Raw genomic sequence first — 25,328 nt, forward strand, 5'->3', positions numbered from 1 at the left:
CACTTATATCAATATAAAAGAGCCATTATAGCTTATTCCCCTTCTCTATGGGCATAGCTATCCCAGTATAAGGCATCTTTATACTGATACAAGTATGTTCACACTAAAGTAGTTTTGCTTTAACTGTACAAGTATAGTTAAAATGCTACAATTTTTATGTGCAGACAAGGCTTTAGAGTCCAAGTTAAATCAGTTTAGCTCTTCCAGAGTAAAAGTCCTCTAGTTGAAATGGGATTTAGCCATTTTGAAACTAACATGCAACATAATGTAAACTACATTTCTGTTTTTGGAATATTTTATTCAAAATGTGGTTTTCACTGTACTGTCTTAGCATGATATTATGTATTGACAAGTAATGTATGCATATATAATATATACACTGGAACATTCAAAAATAATAGTTTGGATCATAGAAGCTCTCTGGTTATGATAAAAGACTTATTGGTTTTAGATCATTTTACTACTGCTAAAACGTAACTGTTAAACTGATTTACCACCTACTCAAAAAACTGCAGCTGTGTGTTTCTTTAACTGGGTAGAGCTATATGCTGGTGGGGAAAAAATGCATTTTCCAGCTACTGTTTCCCTTTTAAAAGGTAAATTGGGTGACTGGCATTAAAAACAAGTGAAAGTATAACCATTTAAAGCCCTGATTAAACAAAGCATTTCAGCTCATTAAGCATGTTAAGTACTGAATGGCACTGGCACTTAAATCACTGAAGTCAGTGAATAGTAATTTGCTGTTGTGAATATTCTGTTATTACCTACACCATCTCAAATATTTCAGTATGAAATAAGAACTGGATATCTTGGTAGTTCTGATCTTATTTTGAATTCATGGCTACAGGGAAGCCTAGTTGTCTGATGCACACTTCCACTCTTGTTTCTTGAGGCATAAGCTTATTTTATGTAACATAAGAACGGCCGTACTGGGTCAGACTAAAGGTCCATCCAGCCCAGTATCCTGTCTACTGACAGTGGCCAATGCCAGGTGTCCCAGAGGGAGTGAACCTAACAGGTAATGATCAAGTGATCTCTCTCCTGCCGTCCATCACCACCCTCTGACAAACAGAGGCTAGGGACACCATTCCTTACCCATCCTGGCTAATAGCCATTAATGGACTTAACCTCCATGAATTTATCCAGTTCTCTTTTAAACCCTGTTATAGTCCTAGTCTTCACAACCTCCTCAGGCAAGGAGTTCCACAAGTTGACTGTGCGCTGTGTGAAAAAGAACTTCCTTTCATTTGTTTTAAACCTGCTACCCATTAATTTCATTTGGTGGCCCCATGTTCTTATATTATGGGAACAAGCAAATTACTTTTCCTTTTTCACTTTCTCCACATCATTCATGATTTTTATATACCTCTATCATATCCCCCCCCAGTCTCCTCTTTTTTCCAAGCTGAAAAGTCCTAGCCTCTTGAATTTCTCCTCATATGGGACACGTTCCAAATCCCTAATCATTTTAGTTGCCCTTCTCTGAACCTTTTCTAATGGCAGTATATCTTTTTTGAGATGAGGAGACCACATCTGTACGCAGTATTCAAGATGTGGGCGTACCATGGATTTATATAAGGGCAATAAGATATTTTCCGTCTTATTCTCTATCCCCTTTTTTATGATTCCTAACATCCTGTTTGCTTTTTTGACTGCTACTGCACACTGTGGATGACTGCCAAGATATTTTTCCTGATTAGTTGTAGCTAAATTATCCCCCATCATATTGTATGTGAAGTTGGGGTTATTTTTCCCAATGTGCATTACTTTAAATTTATCCACATTAAATTTCATTTGCCATTTTGTTGCCCAATCACTTAGTGACTCTGTGTGTGTGTGTATTTATATTTCAGTGCTTCATTAGAGTTTGGAAATCTGGATGAAAGTTCTCTAGTGCAGGCAAATGGTGGTGATCTTAGTGCAGAAGACAGAGAACTATTGAAAGCTTATCATCACAGTTTTGATGATGAAAAAGTGGATCTGGATCTGATAATGCACCTACTTTACAACATCTGTCATAGCTGTGATGCTGGTAAGCATGTATTAAAAATGTTTATTTAGTAAGTTACAGGGGAGTCGCATCTTACGCAGGGGTTAGGTTCTGAAGTCAGCGCGTAAGGTGAAAATCACGTATAGTCAAACGGTCGTTGAGTGAAATGGCGGGCGGAATCGCCCGCACCACAGGTACAGTATTTAAATTGTTGTTTTTCTCTTTTGTTTTGTTTTGCCGAGCGTGTATAGTTAAAATCACACAAGTTAAATGCATCTATGATGCGACTCCACTGTACTGTGGATACAGCTTATTTCAGATGTATCAGTGATTGCACTTGTCTTTTGTGGAATAGTAATAACTACATACACTGAAGTACTGCATGTAAATCCTTTGTGTATTTACAAATACATATTACTGGAGCATGTTTTTCTGTGATTTAAAATGAGTTTCCTATGTAACGTCTGTATGTTACTTTTTTTTTTTTTTAAAGGAGCAGTTTTAATTTTTCTTCCTGGATATGATGAGATAGTTGGCTTAAGGGATCGCATTCTGTTTGATGACAAGAGGTTTGCTGATAATGCTCACAGGTAAATTCTTTAGTTTCTGTTGCTGATTTTAATGCTTCTTAGCGTCAAAAATATATATTTAAATTTCACTTCTATTTTGCCATTAGATATCAAGTTTTTATGCTGCATTCAAATATGCAAACATCAGATCAGAAGAAGGTGCTAAAAACTCCACCTCCGGGCATTCGCAAAATAGCAAGTATCAAATTACATTTTTCAGCTGTTCACTTTGATTTATGCTGTCTTCAGTTCTACAGTTACTATAAAATAACTTTATTGTTGCAGATTCTTTCTACTAATATTGCAGAAACCAGCATCACAGTCAATGATGTTGTCTTTGTTATTGACTCTGGCAAGATGAAAGAGGTATGGTTGTGTAAACTTTGGGTTAATATTGCTGAAAGAAATAGTGCAGAGAAGTGTGAAATGGTACATATTTTAAGTAAAGATGTTAACAGTACCGGTAGGAAAACTTTATTAGCAGGATTATTACTGGCACATGTAACTGAACTTATTGAGGATTCTTGAATGCAAATCTTTTGACAACTAAAATAATGTTATAAATGTTTAGTATGATTGTATTTTGCACTCAAATACCAAATTTAGGAAAATATGGTAATAATTTACAAATGTGGCAAAGAAGAAATAAAATGTAATCAAGTACAATAACGAGATGTTTATGCTTAGCCCTATGATAAAGCGAGGGGAAATAAAACTCACTTTCTGTGCTATACTAGGCATTATAAATGAAAAGAACCTGGTAGCCAGAAAAATTACATTGAACAGATTTTGGATTTGACTTAAATTTTAAAAAGGCCTATATATTTGTAAAGGAAGAGAAGTAGGTTCTAAATAAACACTTGATTATAGTTAACAAGCTTTAAACATGCCCAGGTCCAATTACTGTAATTATTGTAGTTGAATTTAGCTTGATAATTTAGGTAATTTATTTATGTTGCTTTGTTTTAATGTACCCTAGTAAATCTATCTCTTGCTCTTGTGATATGAATTCTACCTTAATATTGTAGAAGTCCTTTGATGCGCTGAACTGTGTTACCATGCTAAAAATGGTGTGGATTTCAAAAGCCAGTGCCATCCAGAGAAAAGGCAGGTAATGTACATTTCACGTTGAATCTTATTTCACAAACATTGAACTTTGTATACGTTAAACATGGCAAGGAGGCAGACCATTGCCTTTATAATAGGAAGTATTATGATGTCAACTATCAATGAATTCCTTTCATCCAAATGCAATTAAAATAATTTAAAAACTTTGTGTCTCTATTATAATATTGGAGTTACTACTATAGGGAAAACATTGAGACTCAAATCAGGCTTAAATAACTTTAAAAGATTTCACCTAACCAGACTTTTGAATTGGGAAAATCGTTATGATATACAAGTCTGATATAGAAATTCACTTATCTGCTCTTTTATTCACAATACTGAGGGTTTGTCCACACTACAGATGGAAGAATTCTTCTGTTGACCTTGCACTGTCTATACCAGGTCTTAGGTCGGCTTAACTATTTTTTCTCAGGGGTGTGAATTTTTCACATCTCTGAGTGATGTAGCTAGGTTGACCTAAATTTTTGTTGTAGACCGGCCTTGCTGTTTGCTGTTTTTTGATAACTTTTGGGCCTTATTTTCACTTATACTACAAGCATCACTTCATGCTACTGTGGGAGTGTAAAGGGTCCTTAGAGAGTGAAAATTACATTTATACCTACTTTAAAGCCTCTCTTCACTCGTAGAATCATACAGAGTTTAAGGCAAGAAGGGACCACCAGATCTTCTATATATCACAGACCCTCACCACTATCTAGCGACCGCACGCTGCTGCCAGAGTCATTAGAGTTGCTCTTAGTATAATTGACAAATCTATTTGTATTTAAATCAAGTGTTTCTTCCTGAAGAGTTTCTACCTGCTCTTTTTTGATCCTGCAACAGAGTCATAATTGTCCAGTTTGGTGATTAAATATTTTTGTTTTGGGAAGATTAGATCATTTTCCTGGAAAATCTAAGTCTGCGTGTTTAAAAAAAAAAAGTAGTATATTTATTTTTACGTTAAATGTGCTTGACTGTAGATCTCCTTTCGTGTTTTCATTATGAGCATTTTTTTTAATACACTTTGTATTTGATTCTCAGCTGTCTTTTAAGTAATATTTTGTTTCTAAGGGCTGGACGCTGTCGGCCTGGAATCTGTTTCCGACTCTTCAGCAGGCTCCGATTTCAGAATATGTTGGAATTTCAGACTCCAGAACTTCTAAGAATGCCACTACAGGTGGATCTTCACTTGAAAACTATTATTTTTTCTGTTGTTTTACCATAAGTCTACACATTGCTTTACAAAACATATGCTGGTAAAAAAGTCCCTGTCTTGAATACTTATAACCTCGGGTATATTATAAGGTTGTAAAAATATGATATGGGATAATTGGTCAGGTTCCAATAAAGTGTAGAGGCATTATGGGATCAGAGATAGGGGCTGGGGAGTAACATAAAACCATGGATGGGTGCTTGGTATCTGAATTGGGAAGCTGTTGAAGGCGAGTCATTCATACTTCTAAGTATGAAGTGGAGGATGGGAGGAGAAAACAAGATGGGCAGTTGGAGTGACTCTGGAGAAGCACAAGTGTAGAATAAAATAAGATGAGCTCTAGGTGAATAGTTCTAGAGTTCAGTCAGTCAGTGTTTAAATTATTTTTTTTCCCAGGGACCTTTAATTTAATATGTCTATACAAATATCAGAGAGAGAATACAGAAAATAGATTACAAGATCTCAGCCTATAGTTAAAATTTGAAGTTGAGGTTCCATTTTATCATTTTACTATAATTTTCATTTTACTAAATTGATATATTATAGTGTACAGTAACACAGCAGCTCTACTCCTGAAGCTGGACTAGTTTTGATTTAAAAGAACTGTTTAGTAATTTGTTAAAGGATATTGACACATTTCAGAAAGTGTGATTTTTAAATTGACAAGTATCAGAGGGATAGCCGAGTTAGTCTGGATCTTTAAAAAGTAACAAAGAGTCCTGTGGCACCATATAGACTAACAGATGTATTGGAGCATAAGCTTTTATGAGTGAATACCCACTTCGTCAGACGTCTGACGAAGTGGGTATTCACCCACGAAAGCTTATGCTCCAATACATCTGTTAGTCTATAAGGTGCCACAGGACTCTTTGTTACTTTCTGAAATGTTTACCTCCAGTAATCATAAATAACATTGAAGATTCCCATAAATAAGAGATGAGAACAATGTATTTATCAGGTTTTTCCAATTTATTTTGTATATTTGATCGTGCTATAAAGGAAAATATTACTGTTACTCACAAATTTTGGGGGGGGAACTCAGGGCATATGTAGTATGTGATACTCAACTCACTTTTTTGAAATCAGCTAGATTTCAGAGTGACACTGTATTTATACTGTGCTAGTTTTACTTGAAAGAAAAGACAAACTGCAAATGAGCTTTAAAAGTAGCTATATATCCAGTCACTTTTTATAAGTATTTTAGTATTTGTGTCATGGATAGTGTAATGGCTAAATGATCTGTAAAAGTGTGATACTTAAGCTAATTTTTTTCTTTAATTTAAAAAGGAAAAATAAAACTTATTTTTTATTGTTCACTTCATCCATTGCCTCTCTATATTAGTGTTTACATAGTGTTCGATCTTTGATGCATACATGCAGACATATGTAGTACTACGATCTTTTAGTCTAAATATTTCTTTAGTGGCTGTGAAAATCTCTTATTTTTTGGACTAGCCCCATTGTCAACAAACTTGTAATGAGGCCAAAACTGAGTGTGTAATTTTACCTGTTTTCCATGCACAATGTAGGTGCTTATGTATTATATAGAATACTACATTAATATCTTTGATGCAGAGTTGCTGTCTTGCACAGTTTGCATTCACTCCATGCCTAATGATGTGTGTTGTGGGAGGAAAAGATATAGTATTTTACCATTTGCTTTGTTGATTACAAATTTTCTCTCGTTAAGATTTGAATGATGTATCCTATAACATATATTTAAGGTTGCACGTAAAGTCCATATTCAGTATAAGAAACTGATTTTTGGAGGTTTTCTTAAATAGTTTTCCTAAATAGTTTTCCATTTTTAATTTATAGGAACTTTGTTTGCACACAAAACTGCTAGCACCAATTAACTGTCCAATTGCTGACTTTTTGATGAAAGCCCCAGATCCTCCACCAGCCTTAATTGTGAGAAATGCTGTTCAGATGCTTAAGGTTAGTAAATGAAATAGATTTATATGTTAATATTTTGTTTGTTGCTTCTGTTCTTGGTAGCATAGACATTAATCTAGTTGGGAGACCTACGTTCAAGACACACACTGTTCCCAGATGAAGCCTGCATTTGGGTAGTGGCGTAATGGAAGTCTTCTTGTTAAGTGTTTTCACTTTGTGCTGACTGAGCTAACACTATACCCTGGGTAGGGGAAGAGATTCATTTACTCTTCACCAAACTTAACCATCATTTATCCAAAGCCTTTATCCATACTATACAGGAAAGCAAGGACATAAACAAATAGTCAGCTGTAATAGCTTTTTTTTTTTTTTTTTGTTCTCAGGCACTTTTTTTTTTGGTCTGTGTTGCCACTACTTGCTCCTAGAGATGATATTCTTCTTGACCTTCCTGGCTGAAGGAAGGGGGAAGAGGAATAAAGAAGTCATTACAAACTTGGGTCTGATTATGTTGCTAGTATATGGTATTTTACTAATCTTGTCACTTGGATGGTGTGTTCTTCCTGCTTTTATGCTAAACTTGCTTGCTTCTCTCTCCCTCTTTTTTTTTTTTTTTTAAATCAGACAATAGATGCCATGGATACCTGGGAAGATCTCACGGAACTTGGTTATCATCTGGCTGACTTACCTGTAGAGCCACACCTTGGTAAAATGGTGTTGTGTGCTGTTGTTTTGAAGTGCCTGGATCCTATTCTTACTATTGCTTGCACTCTTGCATATCGAGACCCTTTTGTCCTACCTACACAGGCCTCACAAAAACGTGCAGCCATGCTGTGTAGAAAACGTTTTACTGCAGGAACATTTAGTGACCATATGGCGCTTCTCAGGGCATTCCAGGTATTATTATTTCATCTACAGAAGGAGTATTGATGGCAATAGTTAGATTATGTATAAAAGTAATGGTATACTTTAAAGTTATAAGTGGACTGCAAGTCCTTTGTAAAGGATTTCAGTATTTCCTAGTATACTTTTCCTGCATTGTCCCACTAGTGAATTTATCTATGAGGAATTTTTTTTTAATCTATTAAGCGTGATTTTGCTGACCTAATTCAACTCTAAATGTTTTCATTGATGATATAGTTCTAATTTTAAATTACACTTAATATATTACCAAAACGTAATAATTTCAAGATGCATTATATTGATTTGAGGAAGTATAAAGAGAGAATTTTTGCTTGATGATAACAGAAAAAAAGTCCAGAAGGCTTAATGCCTTTAGGCTTTTGTTTCTCTTTTCAATTGAAGTGCATTGCACTATACTCAAATAAAATACAATAAAAAATCACATGGAAGTTTTTGATTTTAAACATATTTGTAGGCATTTGAAAAAATATTTTCCTGCAGGCATGGCAGAAGGCACGAAGTGATGGCTGGGAGAGAGCCTTCTGTGAGAAGAATTTTCTCTCTCAAGCTACTATGGAAATCATTATAGGAATGAGAACACAGTTGCTTGGTCAGCTCAGAGCATCAGGTAACTAATTTGTTCAAAAATGTCTTCTGGATTTTTTTAATCTAGATTTATTATGAAATGAATTATTCAAATTTTAACAAGAATGAAATTCAAGGCCATCCTAACTTCTTATTTGTGTAGTACATATTAATACAGGCACTCAAGAAGCCAAGTTTGATAATCGCATTATGCCACATAAACTGTTTAACCTCGAAACAGGCTAACACACAGTGAGTTAGTCAGATTCTTAAGTCCAGTTGAGCTTTGAATGGTGCAGGTCCTGAAAAGGAGAAGATGGTTCTAAGATGGCTTTCCTCTCTTGGGCCCAACTGGTGGGCTGAAATGGCTTCTGTGGTGTAACTTGGAGCGACCTAAAGGCTGTTCTAAATTCTTTTGGCTAAAATGGTCCAGGATCTGGCCTAATGTTTCATTAGGATTTCTATTCCATTAAATAACTTACATGTACAAGGTCTTTATTCTCAGTATTTTGTATGCAATAAAGAGCCACTTTATTTTAGTATATCAAAGCCCACTAACTTGAAGGGTCTCAACCAAATTGTTGCATTAAATATGGAAATAGTATATATTATGTTAGCTAGTATGAAAGTTATGAGAATCAGTGTGGGAGTTCATAAAATAAAGCATTAATACATTGTTTTCACTCAAATGGAAATTTAAAACTGTATGATTTTTAAGTATCGGGGGTAGCCATTTTAGTCTGTATCCGCAAAAACAACAACGAGTCCGGTGGCACCTTAAAGACTAACAGATTTAGTTGGGCATTTGAAGAAGTGAGGTTTTTTTTACCCACGAAAGATTATGCCCAAATAAATCTATTAGTCTTTAAGGTGCCACTGGACTCCTTGTTGTTTTAAAAATCATAAAAACATCCAGTAATCTTTTTTCCTCCGTTTAGGTTTTGTTAGAGCCAGAGGTGGAGGTGATATTCGAGATGTTAACACCAATTCTGAAAATTGGGCTGTAGTGAAAGGTGCTTTAGTGGCTGGGATGTATCCAAATCTAGTGCATGTGGATAGAGAGAACCTTGTATTGACTGGCCCGAAGGAGAAGAGAGTGCGATTTCATCCTACCTCTGTTCTTAGCCAGCCTCAGTATAAAAAGGTAACATTTCTAAACAAATAACCCACACGCAAGAACAGATTTAATTGTTTGTGAAAAGTTATAAAAATGTCTGCTCTTAGTTCTCATTCCTTTAAAAGAGTGTGTGGATGCATGAAATTAACCACTATAGGGAAGATAAAGAAAATGTTTTTGTAAATTGTCTGGATGGGTTGGAGTCAGCTTACGTTTAAAAGCAGTATATGTTTAGTCATCTTCACCTGGACCAGAACCCGAATCCTCTTACATTGGGGAATGAGACACAATTACCAAACAAAACTATCATGGAGTTGTTTTGAATATTTATTGGCATGTAGTGTTGACTGGGTTTGGATTGACAATAGCAACTAGGATTTCTGCCCTGAAGCATTAACCTAGATTTTCTTTGGATTTTTTTGTTTAACTAAAGAAACTTGGCTATAAAGCATAATAGATTTTAATTTTTACTGTACTTTATTTTACAATTGTGAACTGTAATACAGTTTATTGGGCTGCAGATTTGTTATGGCATTTTTATAAAAAAAAAATCTGAGCAGTCACAGTAAATTTAGTAAAAGTCACAGGTTTGAGAGGAAATGGTATGTAAAATCATGGCAGTACCATTTAAAGAGTGTGTGGATGAGCTATGGGCAGGGGGGAAATGGGTTCTGCCCCTGGGGAATGGGTGGCCCTCCAGGAGCAACTCCTATCCCATAGTGTTGGGCCTGGCTCCCTGATGTGGCCATTACAACCTGCTGTATGGCATCACAGTGCTGCTCAGGTTTGACCTGGCCACTCTTCCCTCATGATGTGGTACTGTCACCCTGTGTGCCAGATTGTCATGGACTAATTGAAAAAATCACAGTATCAGTGACCCGTTTATCACTGTGACAACCCTGCAACCCTAACCTTTTATTTTAAGTCGTTCCTGAATGTTTTGATTATCCTAACAAATAAATGGTACAAGAGCCTTGTTTGTTTTTGCTAACAGATTCCTCCAGCAAATGGTCAAGCTGCAGCAATTCAAGCACTCCCCACAGACTGGCTTATATATGATGAAATGACTAGAGCACACAGGATAGCCAACATCAGATGCTGTTCAGCTGTGACGCCTGTCACTGTGTCCCTCTTCTGTGGTCCAGCTCGGTTGCCAAGTAATGCTTTACAGGAGCCCTCATCCTTTAGAGGTACAGTGTACTTGGAATTAGACATTTTCAAATAATATACAGTACTCTGACATATTGGAACCTCAGTGCTGCTTATACAGGAATGGTATAACAAACATCCTGGAATTTTTATGAACTATACTATTTAAAGAGTAAATAATAGAATAACAGAAAATAGAAGAAAAAATGAATGCCTTTTGTCTGGTGCATAAGGATTGGACCCTCATTGGACCTGAGGAATAAAAGCAGTATTTTCTGCTGATACTGAAGTAGAAGTAGGTACTCCAAATTAACAAACTCTCTTGTGAGTTCTATAGTCATAAATTAAACAGAAAAGTTAGATTCTAACATTCACCTTAATTAGAAGTATAGGAGAAAAAAAGAGAAAATGTTAAACAGAAAAGTTCAAAACTAGTGGGGGAAGAAATTTAATTTTCATATTTAAAATACAAGTACACAGTTTAATAAAAATGCTGACTTAGCTTTTATTTTTTGAATTATGTTAATTTAGTGGATGGTGTTCCTAATGATAGTAGTGATAGCGAGATAGAAGACAGAACAACTGCTAATCTGGCTGCATTGAAGCTAGATGAATGGCTACATTTCAAACTGGATCCTGAGGTAGGTAATGTATGAACTGAATAATTCTACCCCTTTTCAAGAGCAAATACTGTTTGCTTTCTGAATCTCTTCCCTTTACTGTGATTTTTAAAATAGTTGGGTCTTCCAAAATTTCATTGAGAAGTTGAAAATAATTGTGCATCTTTCTTTAAAACACACACAAACATGCACCCCACCCTTAGGAGACATAAATAGAAACTCTTGGTTTAAATAAGCAACAAGGTTTTTTGTTTGTTTTTTTTGTTTTTTAAGAATTCAGACTGACTGTGGTCAAGACCTGGGTACAACATATATATTGACATAAATATGCTTACTTGCCCACAACTTTTCTTAATGTCTTTGCAAATTATCAGAGATATTTATACAAGACAGAAGAGTTTTTTCACAACCTGACTTCTCCTGAATTAATCAAGAACTGAAGTAATAAATGTAATGTAATCCACTTCTCCTTTTGCAACAAATTAATGTCCTTATGCTGCACTGAGATCCATTAATGCAGATACCTGTATATATGAGTCCCATTTGAAGTCTAAATCTCTTGGAATCTAATAGGTACAGGGATGTGCATTATCAAATATAGGATCAGAACCTGATGTTGTAAACCGGCTTATAACTATACAGATCACAGAAAAGTAAGATGGTAAGGGAGAATATATTATAAATCAGTGGTCCTCAACGCGGTGCCCGTGGGTGCCATGGCACCCACGGGGGCATCTTAATGCGCCTGCGTCCTGTCCCCCAGGATAGCACCCACTGAAATGCCGCCGAATTTCAGCGGCATTTCGGCGGGGATGCCTCTCGATGACTACGCTTGTCGACAACAAGTGATGTCATCGAGAGGCATCGCTCCTGAATTTCCAATGCTCCACCGCCACAGTGGTCCTTCGTCTGGCACTCGCCAGACGAAAAGGTTGGGGACCACTGTTATAAATGGAATACAGAAACACTGGAAAGTATTATTATTATTTTTTTTAAATCTGGGATTTTGTGATGGGGGGGTTATATTTGCTTCCAGTCTGTGTCACTTTTCTAAATCTGTTCACCATGTCCTTTATACCAGAAACCATTGCAAAAATAACGCCACTGTTAGATGTACACATCAGAGTTTGCTTGGGGACCAAATAAGGAACAAGCCAGTGAGTCTTCCATTTGGAGAATTCCCTTAAGCTTGTTCAGTAAATAAATGTCTGTCCTTATGCAGTGTCTGTGTGTGGGGGTCATCAAACATTATCAAGATGTGCAGGTCTTAACTGTTTTCTTCTGTCAGCTCCTACATTTCCATAGGGGAAGCTGCCTTTCATATTTTCCTGTTTTAACTGCACGCAGCCATTAAGTGAATCCTGCTGAGCACCAGACACTCATCAGTTCTGTGCTGCTTCCGCTTCCTCTATGTGGTACTGCACAGCAGAACCTGGTTAGGTAGCCTGAGGAAAGGCGTGGCAGAGACTAGAGCAAGCTGGGGGCAAAGTGATTACTTCTAAAGTTGAAGAGGGCAAGTGGAGAGAGCCAAATATGAGAACTGTCATGGGTGAATCTAGAGAATGCAAATCTGGAGGGAGGTGGGGAGTGAGTGGTAGTGATAATGATAGTAATTGGGAAGTGGCCAATCTTGAGTGAATCTGGGTTGGGAAAGAATCTGACTGGGCACTAGCTCTGTAGGAAGGAGATGTTGGGGTGCAATCTGGAGTTGGCAGGAGAAGGAAAGGGAGATGGGTGGAAGGAAAAATAGGAAATGGTGAGATACAGAGTTTGGGGGGAAGCAAAAGGGAAGAGATTGTTTAAGTAGCGGGTGAAAATACACGAATGAGACAGGCATTTTAGCTTAATGCCCCCTCTTAAAATTGTATTCAGCCTAAAATGGGATGAGGAGCATGGGCTACTAGGCAAAAGACTGTCAGACCCAATGCAGACAAATGTAGAGATCTGCAGAATGCTTTTTTAAAGTGAGCTTGGAAGGGTTTGACTAGTTCACGTGATGTCCACACTGAACTCTTAAACCATCCATTTTAGCTGAAATCTATTTTAAAGGAAGGCATTCAGTTAAGACTTTTTTTTTTAATCCAGCTGTGACAGAAGAGTGCATGTATTTGGAAAGAGATTTAACCGAGAAAAGGCATAAGGTAAAAGAAAAACAGGTGAACAAATCAAATGAAAACTAGGTTCTAAATAAAAAATTAGAGGAAAACTCAGGAAACATTCTGTTTTGTTGTATTTATATTTTATATAAAAACAATAAACATTATTTTTAAAATAAAAAGAAAAGTCAGGAAATGGAATTTCACAAGCAAAAAGTCATGGGAAAGATTAGACGGAGAAGCAACGTAAAAGTGGTTTTAAAATTATTTCAGAAAAAGGGTGGAGAAGAATATGCAGAAAACGAGACAATGTGATAGGATAGTAGTTTTAAAGCTGATTTTCAGTTTTACTCAGAAATTATGTATGCCACATTTTGGACATTTTTCTCTCTAGAATGTTACATATTGCCTGCTTAGTATATTGAGGGGGCGGGGGGCCCTCTATCTGCAATCTGTTTTTTAACAGAAGTGAAATTCATTACAGGCTGCCAGTCTGCTGCTGCAACTCAGACAGAAATGGCATAGTTTATTTCTGCGCCGCATGCGAGCTCCTTCTAAACCTTGGTCTCAAGTTGATGAAGCAACTATAAGAGCAATCATAGCTGTTTTAAGTACTGAAGAGCAGTCTGCAGGCTTACAGCAACCATCAGGAATTGGGCAAAGACCAAGACCTATGTCTTCTGAAGAACTTCCCTTAGCATCTTCTTGGAGATCAAATAGCAGTAGGAAAAGCTCAGCAGAAACAGAATTCTCTGATGACTCTTCTAATGCTGAAAAGTAAGTAGGTAGAAACCTTCCAGAGACAATGAGTGGTAGTTTTTGTAGGTGGAAAAGTGTTACCTGTATTTCTGCTTGTGGCAAAATCACAACAGTGATTGTGGAGTAGTGTGAAATAGTAGTTTTCAATGGGACAAACTGTGGAAAGCAAGTCTGGTTCAAATGTGTGTATTCAACAGAAAATTTCACTTTTCACAGGCGACTACTCACAAAGTGAAAATTGGTCATTCTGTGTGGGTCTCGCTTTCTTATTCCACCTGTGCCTATTCACCTTTCTCTCCTCACACTTTTGCTATTCCATTTTAATTCTTCAGTTCCCACTTTGTTTTCATTTATCTCTTTCCTCCACATCTACTCATAAATGGCACTATGAAAAGCTGTGCTCTGTTGAGACAGGAACAAGTTATGAAATTTACTGGCGTAATCATTTTTATAGTTTGAAGAAAATGTTGCTTAATTTTATTTGTGTTTCCAAGGTACTTTGAATTCTTTCAGGTTATATTTCAGGGGGCAAGGTGGAGAAAATAGACTAACTATTTTTACAGTAGATTCTACAAAGGTGACCAGATTGAAATCAAAGTCATGCCTGAACTAGATGTGAAATAAATTCTTATTGTGGTGTTGGTAGGTTTATGGCTTTGCTATAGGTTCCAATCCTGTAAAGGATTCTTCTACAAAGACATGGATAGAAACAGATGTTTTTAATTATGTCAGGGTCAATTTCAAATTTGTCATACAGTTGTTTAAACCTTGCAAGGTGTATGGATCATGATGCTAGGCATAGGTCTGTTGTGCAAAAACAAGCACTTTTCTTTTCAAAGGCCTTTTTAAAATAGTTGGTCTGAGGTTTAGTGTCTATTAAATGCAAGTCTAATACTAAGAGACATGTAAACTTTTTAATAATAAAACACCTAACTCTGCTGTGTGATACAACAGTTTTCATTAGGCACCTAGCAGAGCTGTACATATGGTATATTGTGATAGCATTAAAAATTGCTTCTTGCAGTGGTCTCCCACCATGTTTGTATGTGTCCGTAATGTCAAGTCCCTTCAAAAGTAAAATGTTCTAACTTTTTACACACAAAAAAAAAATCCACTAAAATCATTTCTTAATTGTAAAATAGCGTTACACTTAAATTCAGAACCAGATTGATTGAGAGGCAGGGAAGGGAGCAATCTGTCTCATACATCATTAGGAAAGAAGATCAACTGAAAGATCTTGCTGTCCTAAGAAGTGTGGGTGCGTGTGCACCCTCTCCACCAAATTTGTCTCTGGAAAGAAGGAGCAGAAGCCCCATCCTCCAAAAACAAATAATAACTGGTATGTAAAGTTAACTGAAAATTGTTTAACCTGTGTAAGTAATGTAATGCATGTAGTCATTCTGCAGATTCTTGGAGATTTAGCTGAAGCTTAAAAATTTTTTTTTGCTATGATTGCTGTTTGTACCAACCATTTTGTTATGTTGAATAGTTTTATATCTTCACCTATCCTCCCTCAGAGTCCTAATGAAATCTACATCTCCAGCATTTCACCCACCACAGAAATACAAAGAAAGAGGTATCTTGCATTCTAAACGAAGTTCAGATGACAGGTCAGATCAGTCATCTGTGAAATCCACAGACAGTAGTAGCTATCCCAGCCCGTGTGCCAGTCCTTCTCCTCCATCATCTGGAAAGGTAAAGTATCATCTTATTCGTAAGTGTTAAACTATAGTATCTGATGTAATCTTGCTGACGTTCTTCAGAGGTAAAAGGAGCAGCCTATTATTTATATTACAAGGGTACCTGTGGACCCTAATCAAGGATCCTGGTCCCAATGTATAAAGTGCTATATAAATGTAAAGGAGTTCATACCCCAAAGAGCTTACACTCTACAATAATACCCTTAGTACTATAGTTTGAAACAACAAAATTTATTATCAGAGGAATTCTTCATAGAGTGATGAATTAGAGCAAATTGGAAAGTTTTTGACATGCAGCATACAGAGCATGTTGCTACATATGTGTGCAAGAATATGTATCTTCCTTATTTACATGTATACATTACTACTGAATTAAATTCACCTTGCTTTATCCTAATGGTTTTAGAATAATGTACAAAAATCATAAATGCCATGTGCTTAATTATTTAGCAATCAGATTATCAAATTAATTAGTAGCATGACCTAATAGGCCTTTTCATCTCTCTAATGTAAAAAGGTCCCTTTTAATGGGAAAATTTTGGTACAGCCTTAGTATGCAGGTATACCAACATGAATCCATAATCTGCCTTGATAGTAAATTGTCTGATTCTGAGATTACATTTAGGTACCAAGCATACATAGATGGGCAGGGAGCTAGAAAGCTGTGTCTAATCTCTCAAATTGGGATGATGGGTATAATATCCCCAGACTAATACAGTGCTTGCCACAATTTGAAAGCCATATAATACATTAGGAGACTTCAACTACCATTTTCATAAGGACTAATCTTGCATTCTAATTCACAGCTGAGCATTAACATTTTTGGATTGTAAATTGATCAGCAATTGTACAACTGTACATCTTAACTGAAATTTTCTTTTGCTACATTGAATACCTCTTACTCATTCTTCCCTTTTCTTTGGGTCTCTTCCATTTTGTCTTCCTTCATGTTCGTCTCCCTTTTTTGTGGCTTACTGTTCTAGGAGATAGGGCTTTCCACCTACAATTACACTGTATTCTTTGGTTATCTGTTTAATGTATCTGAAAAATGCAAATTTCTTAATTACAAAAATTTTCGTAAATCAGAATTTAGCCACTATTTCATAAGTCCACTCAAACCTTTTGTTTGTCAGGTGAAAATATTTTTTCATACTTTTTCTAAAAATATAGAAAAGTTATCAGATTGCCATGATTGCCAATAAAGTTGGTGTGAAATTTCTTAATAGACTGAGATTTAGCACCTGGACCTCTCCTGCTATTGTGGCTTTTGTTTGAGAGTCTGTTCCTCACCACTTCCTTTAATAGTGTGCATCAGGGCCACACTCTGATTCTCATTTGAATTTTGTGGCACTTGCATTATGTCTTGTAGCTTCACTGTGATAGCTATGTGCACTCCATAAGAAGAAATATTTCAGTGGACTGGTTGAGTTCAGTTCCCCTCACATACGTAGGGAGTATGCCTTCAATCACCATCTCTCTTCCCCTTTCTCACAGTATTTCCATAGATACTGATCCAGTCTGCTTCTTGCATTTCAATAAGTAGGTTAGTGCAGGAGGCTGCTATGTCTGGATCTGCTCTGTTTGTTCCTTTTTTAAAGCAATCTGTCTACCCACCCTCAACACTTCTTCTGTCTCTAACAGATTTAATTGATTCCTTTATTTAATTCTTTGACTCTTGATTTCTGGGAGGTGGTTTTTTTTGTTGTCCTAACACTAAAATACAGAGGGGGAAAAATTTTTCATTTCCTGGATGTGAGAAGGACATTAATAATTTACCTCAATCCTATCATAGACTGTAGCCTGTCTGATCATCTGCTTTACCAAAAGGGCTGTCAACTTCTAATTGCTGTAGAGTGCTTAGGGCTATCCTTCTATGAACTGTTCTCCTAGTTATATTGTTCCCTAAGTTAATAGCTTTGGAAGATATGCCAAAAATTAATTTGCCCATCTCAGATGGGGATGTTCAGCTATTACCATTTTCTTCTTCTCCTTGTTGTTTTGGATAATGTTACACATTTCTCATACTCTGTGTTGGTGGCAATTCATCCTCAAAAATGGGAAGTTCTTACATGGCAGTGCCTGTCTGCAGACTTGTACCAACATCTGTCCTTCAGTTGTCATTAGTCAGATAGCTAGTTTCAGTTGGCGTTTCTTGTCACTTGCTTGTTAAAATGGAAAGTTAATGAATTAACACTTGAAATTTCTGCTTTGGAGGCTGTCAACTGGAGCAGAGTCTGTGGATGAAGGAGTTACAGGTATTACTCATTGTGCTTGGTGGCCTCCTTGATTTTTACATGATGGGAAACAAACCTATCCTGTTTTCACTGGTGGTGTAAGCCTTTCTGCAAGGCTATAGTTCTTCTAGAACTTAGTGAAAAGATGACTAAGCAAGGGATTTTTGCTTTGTTCAAATACTAGAAACACAATTTGCTTCGCTTTTGCAGGGATCCAAGTCTCCTTCACCCAGACCAAATATGCCAATTCGGTACTTCATTATGAAGAGCAGCAACTTGAGAAACCTTGATATTTCTCAACAAAAAGGTATCTGGTCTACAACTCCAAGTAATGAGAGAAAACTAAATAGAGCCTTTTGGGAAAGCAGCATGGTTTACTTGATATTTTCAGTTCAAGGATCAGGACATTTTCAGGTGAGTCTTAAATTAGCATTTAAAATTAGGTCAGTCTGGTGGTCTCATAGCAGTGCAACAAATTACCACGCATAGAATGGGAGTTTTGCTTATGATTTTAAATCTTTACAACTGTTTTAAAAAGTAGTGATGGAGAAAGAGCATTTCATATCCCTCTGGGGTCTCCCCTAACTAACACAGGAAAGTCACTGAAAAGCCAAGTAGCTCTGGATGCAGTTCAGTCTTAGAATAATGTTTATGTCCTCCATGAGTTCTCTTGAATTAAAAACCAAGGGGGGGGAAATAATTAAGTGTATCCTCATTCTTTTCTTTCTCTGACTGCTAAAAATATACGTAATAATGTACATTTGTGATCTTATTATGGCAACTTCCTCTAACAGTCATGGGGCTCCCTAGACTGGGAGAGATGCCAATACACAGACAGCTCCCACCAAATATTTGTCCTAGATACATAGCTCTTGAGGCCAGAAGGTAGGACCATTATGATCATCTAGTCTGGTCTCCGACATAACACAGGCCATATAATTTCATCCAGTAACTTCTGCATGAAGCCTACAACTTCTGATTGAGCTAGAACCTGTCTTCCTAAAATACATCCAAACGTGTTTTAAAGACTTCACGTGATGGCGAATCCACCACATCTCTAGTTGTTCCAGTAATTAATTAACATGGATCTTAAAAGCTTGTGCCTTATTTCTAGTCTGAAGTTGTCTAGCTTCACCTTCTAGCTATTGGATCTTGTTATGTCTTTGCTAGATTAGAGCCTCTTGTGGTCAGAAATCTCTGTATGCAGGTATTTGTGGACCATGATCAAGTAACATTTTAATCTTCTCTTGGATAAACTATATAGATTGAGCTTCTTGGGCGAGACTGTGTTTTGTTTGTAAATTACAAGTGTAATTAGGTCGTGGTCACTTGCACGTTGACAACTGATTTTTTTTTTTTTTTAGTTCAGCGATCAGATGTTCTAGATATAAATATAAATCGACTGGAAAATTAAAATATTATTGTCATGTACTTTATTGCTTTACTATACTTTTAACTTTGTTTGCATTTCAATATACAAGATAATTGTAGTCAGTATTTTTCTTGTTTAAATTATCAAGACCTTGGTGTGTGTGTGTGGGGGGGGGGGGAATACTGCATCAGTGTTAGACTCCCTGTTTAATATATTACATTTAGGTGAAAAAAATGATGCGAAGTTGCAATTAGTTTCAGTTGTCACCATTGAAATTTTCAAGATGGATTACAAAAACTAGTTTCTGCTGAACAGATATTCCTTCTAATCTTAAATTTGCTGTTTTGCATGTTTTGGCCTAATTACATTCCAGTACATGGAACAGATTTTTGTAACTAGATTTTTTTTAATATATATATTTGAAGATCATTAAATACTTTCCACGTAACTATACATCTTGTTGATTATTTCTGTCTTTGAATAAGGAAAGAAAAATAGTGCTGGATGAGGTGTTTAAGTATGTTGAGTTGTTCAGCTTCATTAAATATGAAAATTCTAATACCCCAGTATACAAATCGACGATTCTGATCAAAAAATCCCACTCATATGCACCAAGGGACATGAATTGCATATGGAAAAATTTGATTGATTCCTCTACTTAACTGTTCTATACCTCTTCTTTTTTTTTTTTTTTTTTTTTTTCCCTCATCTGGAAAAGGAGTAAAATATATTTGTGTGCCTCATGGGGGTGAGGTGAAGGATTGATGTTTGAGTGAAGTACTTTGTACCTTTAATCCAAGAATGTCAATGTAAATACAAATGAATATTTTATTCCAAGATGGAAGGCTATTATTTGATTATATACAATCTGATTAGCTTCATCTTTCAGTTAAATATATGTTGTTTCCCTTTTTATTTTATATTTTCCCACAGGGTTTTGCTAGAATGTCTTCAGAGATAGGACGTGAGAAAAGTCAAGACTGGGGCTCTACAGGCTTGGGAGGAGTGTTTAAGGTGGAGTGGATCCGGAAAGAAAGTCTTCCCTTTCAGTTTGCACACCACTTACTCAACCCTTGGAATGATAATAAGAAAGTACAAATAAGCAGAGATGGCCAGGTAGCATTTATTCTCATTTGAAATATGTTTACACTGCTCAGTGTTGAATATATTCTGTATTTAAAAGGATATTGCTAGGGTGGTTTTTGTGGTTTCATTACTCTCCATTTTATATAATAATGCATGTTTTTTTTCTTCTATGATTTTTAAACTTTTGCCCACTCTTACCTTTCCTATCTGGTAAACTTCAATTAGGTTATTGGCACACTGGATTGTGTTACCAGTAACTTACTAAAGGCTTGGCTGTAAGGTTTGCTAGGTAAGAAGGAGGAGCCTCTCTTCAAAAGAAGTTTGAAATCTTCAATATAGAGCAGAATACGTGGTATTGCAGAAGCAATACTAATTTATCATTCCCAATGTGTTTAACCCATGTATTTAAAAACTGTAGAGAACACCATTTCACAATGAATTATACATGCTCTAAAGCCTCTGTTTTTTTTTGTTAAAAGAAATGTCTCTAAAGCAATCAAGTCAGGGTATCGTCTTGCATGAAATGGGAATATAAATGTACTTTTTACTGAGTATTTATGAAAGGGAAGGAAATCATAAAATATAGGTCTTTGGAACACTTTCTGCTACATGCTTGACTGTAATATTTTAAACAATGATAATGTCAGAAAGGAAATGGCACGTAGTTTGATTACTTCATGAACTGAGGGAATGGACTTGGAGAGGATTTTTAGCACATCTGATTTTGTTAGAAATTGACTAGCTGTGATTTTATCCAGATATATAGTACATTAAAATTGTCATCTAATGCTGCCCTCTGAAAGCCTGTAAACTTGTGCCAGTTGTGGTATCTACATGGCAATTTATTTAAAAAAAAAAATTAGGTCCTTATGCTCTAGCAGCTCAGCTGTCCTAAAGAGAGAGTGGTTGTGTTACTCATCCACATTCTATTGCTAAGATGGTAGTCGGAAATCCTCTGGAATTACTCCTTCTCCTGCACTGTTTTGCCTTGCCTTTATGTGCTGCTTGGTTGAAGCTTGTTCTGAATTGGGGTTGTTTGTTTTTATACAGAGTAAATAGGCTCGTAAAAGCCAGCCAGCTTTTAGTTTAATTTTAAAACAACACAGTCGGTTTTCCCATGTCCAAGAGAACCTCAGTTTATTGGAAACTAACTTGCTTTTCACAGTGTTTAAGAGGACCACAACTTGAGATACATTTCCAGCCATACTGAGATTTGTCATCAATGATGGTTAAAGTCCCTCTCACCCAAAGAAAATTCAAAGCTGAGACCTTGAGTTTTTTGTATAGTTTTAGGAGACTGTATCACTATCTTGAGAGATAGTTGGTGGGTGGGGTTTGATTCTCTCTGGCCCCAATTCTCCAGACTGAGGCCACAAGTGACTAGAGTTATCAAACATGTAGTTTGCTGGGGACCATTGCACCAGCCAGAGTGACAGTAGTTGATGGTGTTGCCCCAGGCATCATGTAGTGAAGTTCCCAGATCTGGCTCAATCCTGTGAACCCATGAATATCTGGGATGGTCCCATGGGCAGTATCAAGGCATGCACCCCTTCACGAGTTGATGGAGGATTTGAGAGCATAGTGTGCTGGGGTGTTTTTGTCCATCCTGACAACGTGGCCAAATAGCAGGCAATGCTGCTTTTGAATATAATGAGCAATTGAAGGAAAGCCAGATCTTTGCAAGTCTGTCACATTTGATGCAAAGTCAAATCACTTTATGCTCAGGTTTTTACAGCACATATGGGATGCTTCTAGGGTCCACATAGCAATACAGGCAGTACACGGGTTTGAGAGATGCTGAACTTTCTCAGCCCAAAGATGTTTTTGTGTCCATAAGTGCGACATGGACTTGAGATAACTTGTGGAGAATTTCCCCTGTGCAGGGAAACTCGCCACTGACAGAGAACCTGTGGAGGCAGCTTTGCTACCTCCTGTGCCCAGCTACCCCCAATCCCCTAGTTCTGAGGGTGAATTATGTCATCAGGATGGGATGGGAGGGGAAGGAGTGTGGCAGAATGGAGCTCTACTGTGCCCAATCCTCTACGAATCCTTATGCCAATGTCCTAAGTTAGGGTTGCTTCTGTGCAACCCTGAGTCACACTGGAGCTTGGTAGCACAAATTAGTGAACTGTAACCAGTTCCTTATGCCTCACTTGTCCATTCATCTGAACTGTTCTTGAACGGAGTGGAGCATACAGACTCTAACTCTTTACATCTGTGTTCTTTTTTTCAGTTGTGCTTAGGGTGTTTTTTTGTATACTCTAATGCTATGTGAAAGTGTTAGAGTTCTATAGCAGGTCTACCAGGAAAGAGCCCTGACCACTATTCTAGGAAAAGTCATGGAGAAAACATATAAACAGTCTGAATCCAGTTTTATCTCAAAATTCTGAGAATACAGCCACATGGACACCTTACCATTTTACCTTTGCTTTTTTGGCTGAGCCAGGCTAGGTTGTATTCTCAACTTTTCTATTGTATTATAAAAGTTCTTATACCACACTTATCACCATAGTATTTGAGTATCTAACGTAATGATTTCTGTAATATATTTGTTGAACACCTGTATCTGATTGTACTTAGTATGTCTTAATAGCAAATGGGATTCGCTCTTTCAAACAAAACAAAAACCAAACACTGCTAATTTTGTCTTTACTTCCATTTCTGTAATTGGCTTCTTTGTGTTGTGGTCATCCTGTAACATGCCTCTTAAGTTAAGTGACACATTTAATGCTTTTTTTCTTCTGGTCTGCAGGAATTGGAACCACAGGTTGGAGAACAGCTGCTACAGCTTTGGGATCGTATTCCTTTAGGAGAGAAAAACACAACTGATTGATTGACAATATACAGTAACGCACTTGAGGTATTATAGTGACATGCAAAATCATATTTTTCTTGCGGTAGATCATCAGTAAACTTTTCCTGGTCTTTATACTATGTGTTTTCACCATAGTTAATGGTAACTATCAGAGAAAAAAGCTGCTACTTAATTTTGTTGAAGAAAGGATAGATTATTTTAATTTTCTTAATCTTTTTTCCGCCTTTAATTTTACAGTTCTGGACGCTGAGATACATCCATTTTATAACCACTAGAACCAGCACTGCTCAGCACCTACACAAATAGAAGAGGGGAAAAGCCATGTAGTGAAATGGGCTGTTGGAATTGATACCATTTCTCTAAAGTTAGCATCATAAAAATAAAACGGAGCAGGTTTTCAGTAAGCTCATAGTAGTAAGTGTGATAACAGCATTTTGCTATTGTGGTTTTGACTGAATGAAAAATGATGTATGTTTTATTTGTGTGACGTTCAGTGTGCAATTTATGTCTGAACAATTTTGAAACTTTAAATATTAAGTTTACAACAATGGAGCAGGATGAAGTTGCTGGTGGGTTTTAAATAGTACAGTAGGCATTAAATAGATCCTTTCCTTTCAGAACTGCCCAATGCAGCAGAAGGTTTGGGAGCAACTAGTGTAATATTAATTAGTCTTAGAATTTCACATTTTATTGTTTAATTCTTGAGAACAGTATTTTCTAGATGTAGTTGTTGAAGATTTGTCAACGTAGATGCTCAAGGCTACTTTTATTATTGGGATAGAGCAGGATATATGCTGACAACTGATGGGGCAGACGGTGCACCTCCTAGCTAAAGACAAATTGCATTTAAATTTGCAGCATGAATGGAAAGAGAAGGAAGGTTCTCCCTTGCCTGAAGGTTGTTCAAGAGTAAGTTTCCAGTCCCCACTATATTTTTAATCTGTGTACCCCGTAATTCCCTCTTCATAAAGTGGATTCTTCCCTCATTGCTATTATTTCTCATCTGTACAGCAATAAGCAAAGTCAATAAGCTTTTTCAAAGGCTGAAGACAAAGGCAAAAACCTTGGGTTCTAGCAAGTAGCATCTTTTGTTGAAGACCTAATCTTCTAATTGCTCTCTTTTCTGACCTGCACATATGCTTTTGTATTGTTGTACATGTACATAGGGTCCCATACTGTGTTACTTGACTTTTAAGGATATACATGAAGTTCCTGCACTGCTTTGATGGGGAAGATGGAAGGCTAGCAGTTCAGCGATATCTTTCACTGAACTTTAAGTAGAATAGATAGCATACTTTCCCTTTTAACACTCATTATTGTTTAGAGAAGATATGTAATCTTAAAACTTTGGAAAGGACTGGAGTTCTATACTTTAAAACACTCACAAGAGAAAAAAATCATGAGTGGCTTTAACAGCAGGGAAAAGAGAATATAAGAAAATCCTTCTGTTTTATCTGTGGGAACATTGATACATTACATCAGCTAAAATATTCTGGATGCCTACTGACTTCTACATGGATTTTTATTCTTTAACTTAAATTTTTTGTGTGTAGATTTGACACACTTGGTTTGAGATCACCTGCAATTAGATGCTACTGTACATCATTGTAATTACGTTTTTCCTTTTTAAAATTTTACTAATGATGACCTTAGTTTCATATTATGCATTTAACTGTTTAGTGTTTTGAAATTAGAAATAAGGAATTTCTGGAATAAAGTTGTTTCAGTTTTAGCTTTGTGATGTCTTCAAATCATTAGTCCGTGTGTATATGGAGTAGATGATCTTAGTAAAAATAATATTTGACCAAATTCAATGTAAATAGTACAGTGAGTAGAAAAACACATTTTAAAAATGCAGTGTATTATATAGAAAGTAAAACTAATTTAGTAAATGTATTGAATCCTTCTTAGTTAAGTGTAGGAAAAGTTAAGTGAATTATGAACTATGATTGTTTTAAAGCACAGTGTAAAATATTTTGAATCAGGAATGGGTAGTAATTTCCAGAATGACCACACTTCCTGCAGTTGTCTACATCTTTCATCTCAATTTATGGGACAATGCTGCAAATGGAGTTTGGAGCCAGCTTTGGATATCAGGATGAGTTTTCCATTGTTTGTTT

General features: G+C 36.4%; 1 protein-coding gene across 1 annotated transcript in view; it reads left to right on the forward strand.

The window, feature by feature from the left end:
• The window catches only part of YTHDC2 (YTH domain containing 2), a 43,731-nt gene extending 18,791 nt beyond the window's left edge, over positions 1–24,940 (forward strand). The window contains exons 13-30 of the mRNA XM_039544971.1: positions 1,854–2,032; positions 2,484–2,580; positions 2,667–2,754; positions 2,845–2,925; positions 3,588–3,670; positions 4,738–4,843; positions 6,698–6,817; positions 7,397–7,669; positions 8,177–8,303; positions 9,199–9,404; positions 10,372–10,567; positions 11,058–11,167; positions 13,727–14,019; positions 15,519–15,696; positions 18,146–18,349; positions 20,241–20,423; positions 23,146–23,253; positions 23,446–24,940. Of these exons, the coding sequence (XP_039400905.1) occupies positions 1,854–2,032; positions 2,484–2,580; positions 2,667–2,754; positions 2,845–2,925; positions 3,588–3,670; positions 4,738–4,843; positions 6,698–6,817; positions 7,397–7,669; positions 8,177–8,303; positions 9,199–9,404; positions 10,372–10,567; positions 11,058–11,167; positions 13,727–14,019; positions 15,519–15,696; positions 18,146–18,349; positions 20,241–20,423; positions 23,146–23,226 (2,605 nt within the window). The 3' untranslated portion in view covers positions 23,227–23,253; positions 23,446–24,940. The remainder of the gene's footprint in view (positions 1–1,853; positions 2,033–2,483; positions 2,581–2,666; positions 2,755–2,844; positions 2,926–3,587; positions 3,671–4,737; positions 4,844–6,697; positions 6,818–7,396; positions 7,670–8,176; positions 8,304–9,198; positions 9,405–10,371; positions 10,568–11,057; positions 11,168–13,726; positions 14,020–15,518; positions 15,697–18,145; positions 18,350–20,240; positions 20,424–23,145; positions 23,254–23,445) is intronic.
• Positions 24,941–25,328: the final 388 nt, after the last annotated feature.

The sequence above is a fragment of the Mauremys reevesii genome, linkage group 6 (genome assembly GCF_016161935.1).
Source record: "Mauremys reevesii isolate NIE-2019 linkage group 6, ASM1616193v1, whole genome shotgun sequence".
Taxonomy (NCBI): domain Eukaryota; kingdom Metazoa; phylum Chordata; order Testudines; family Geoemydidae; genus Mauremys; species Mauremys reevesii.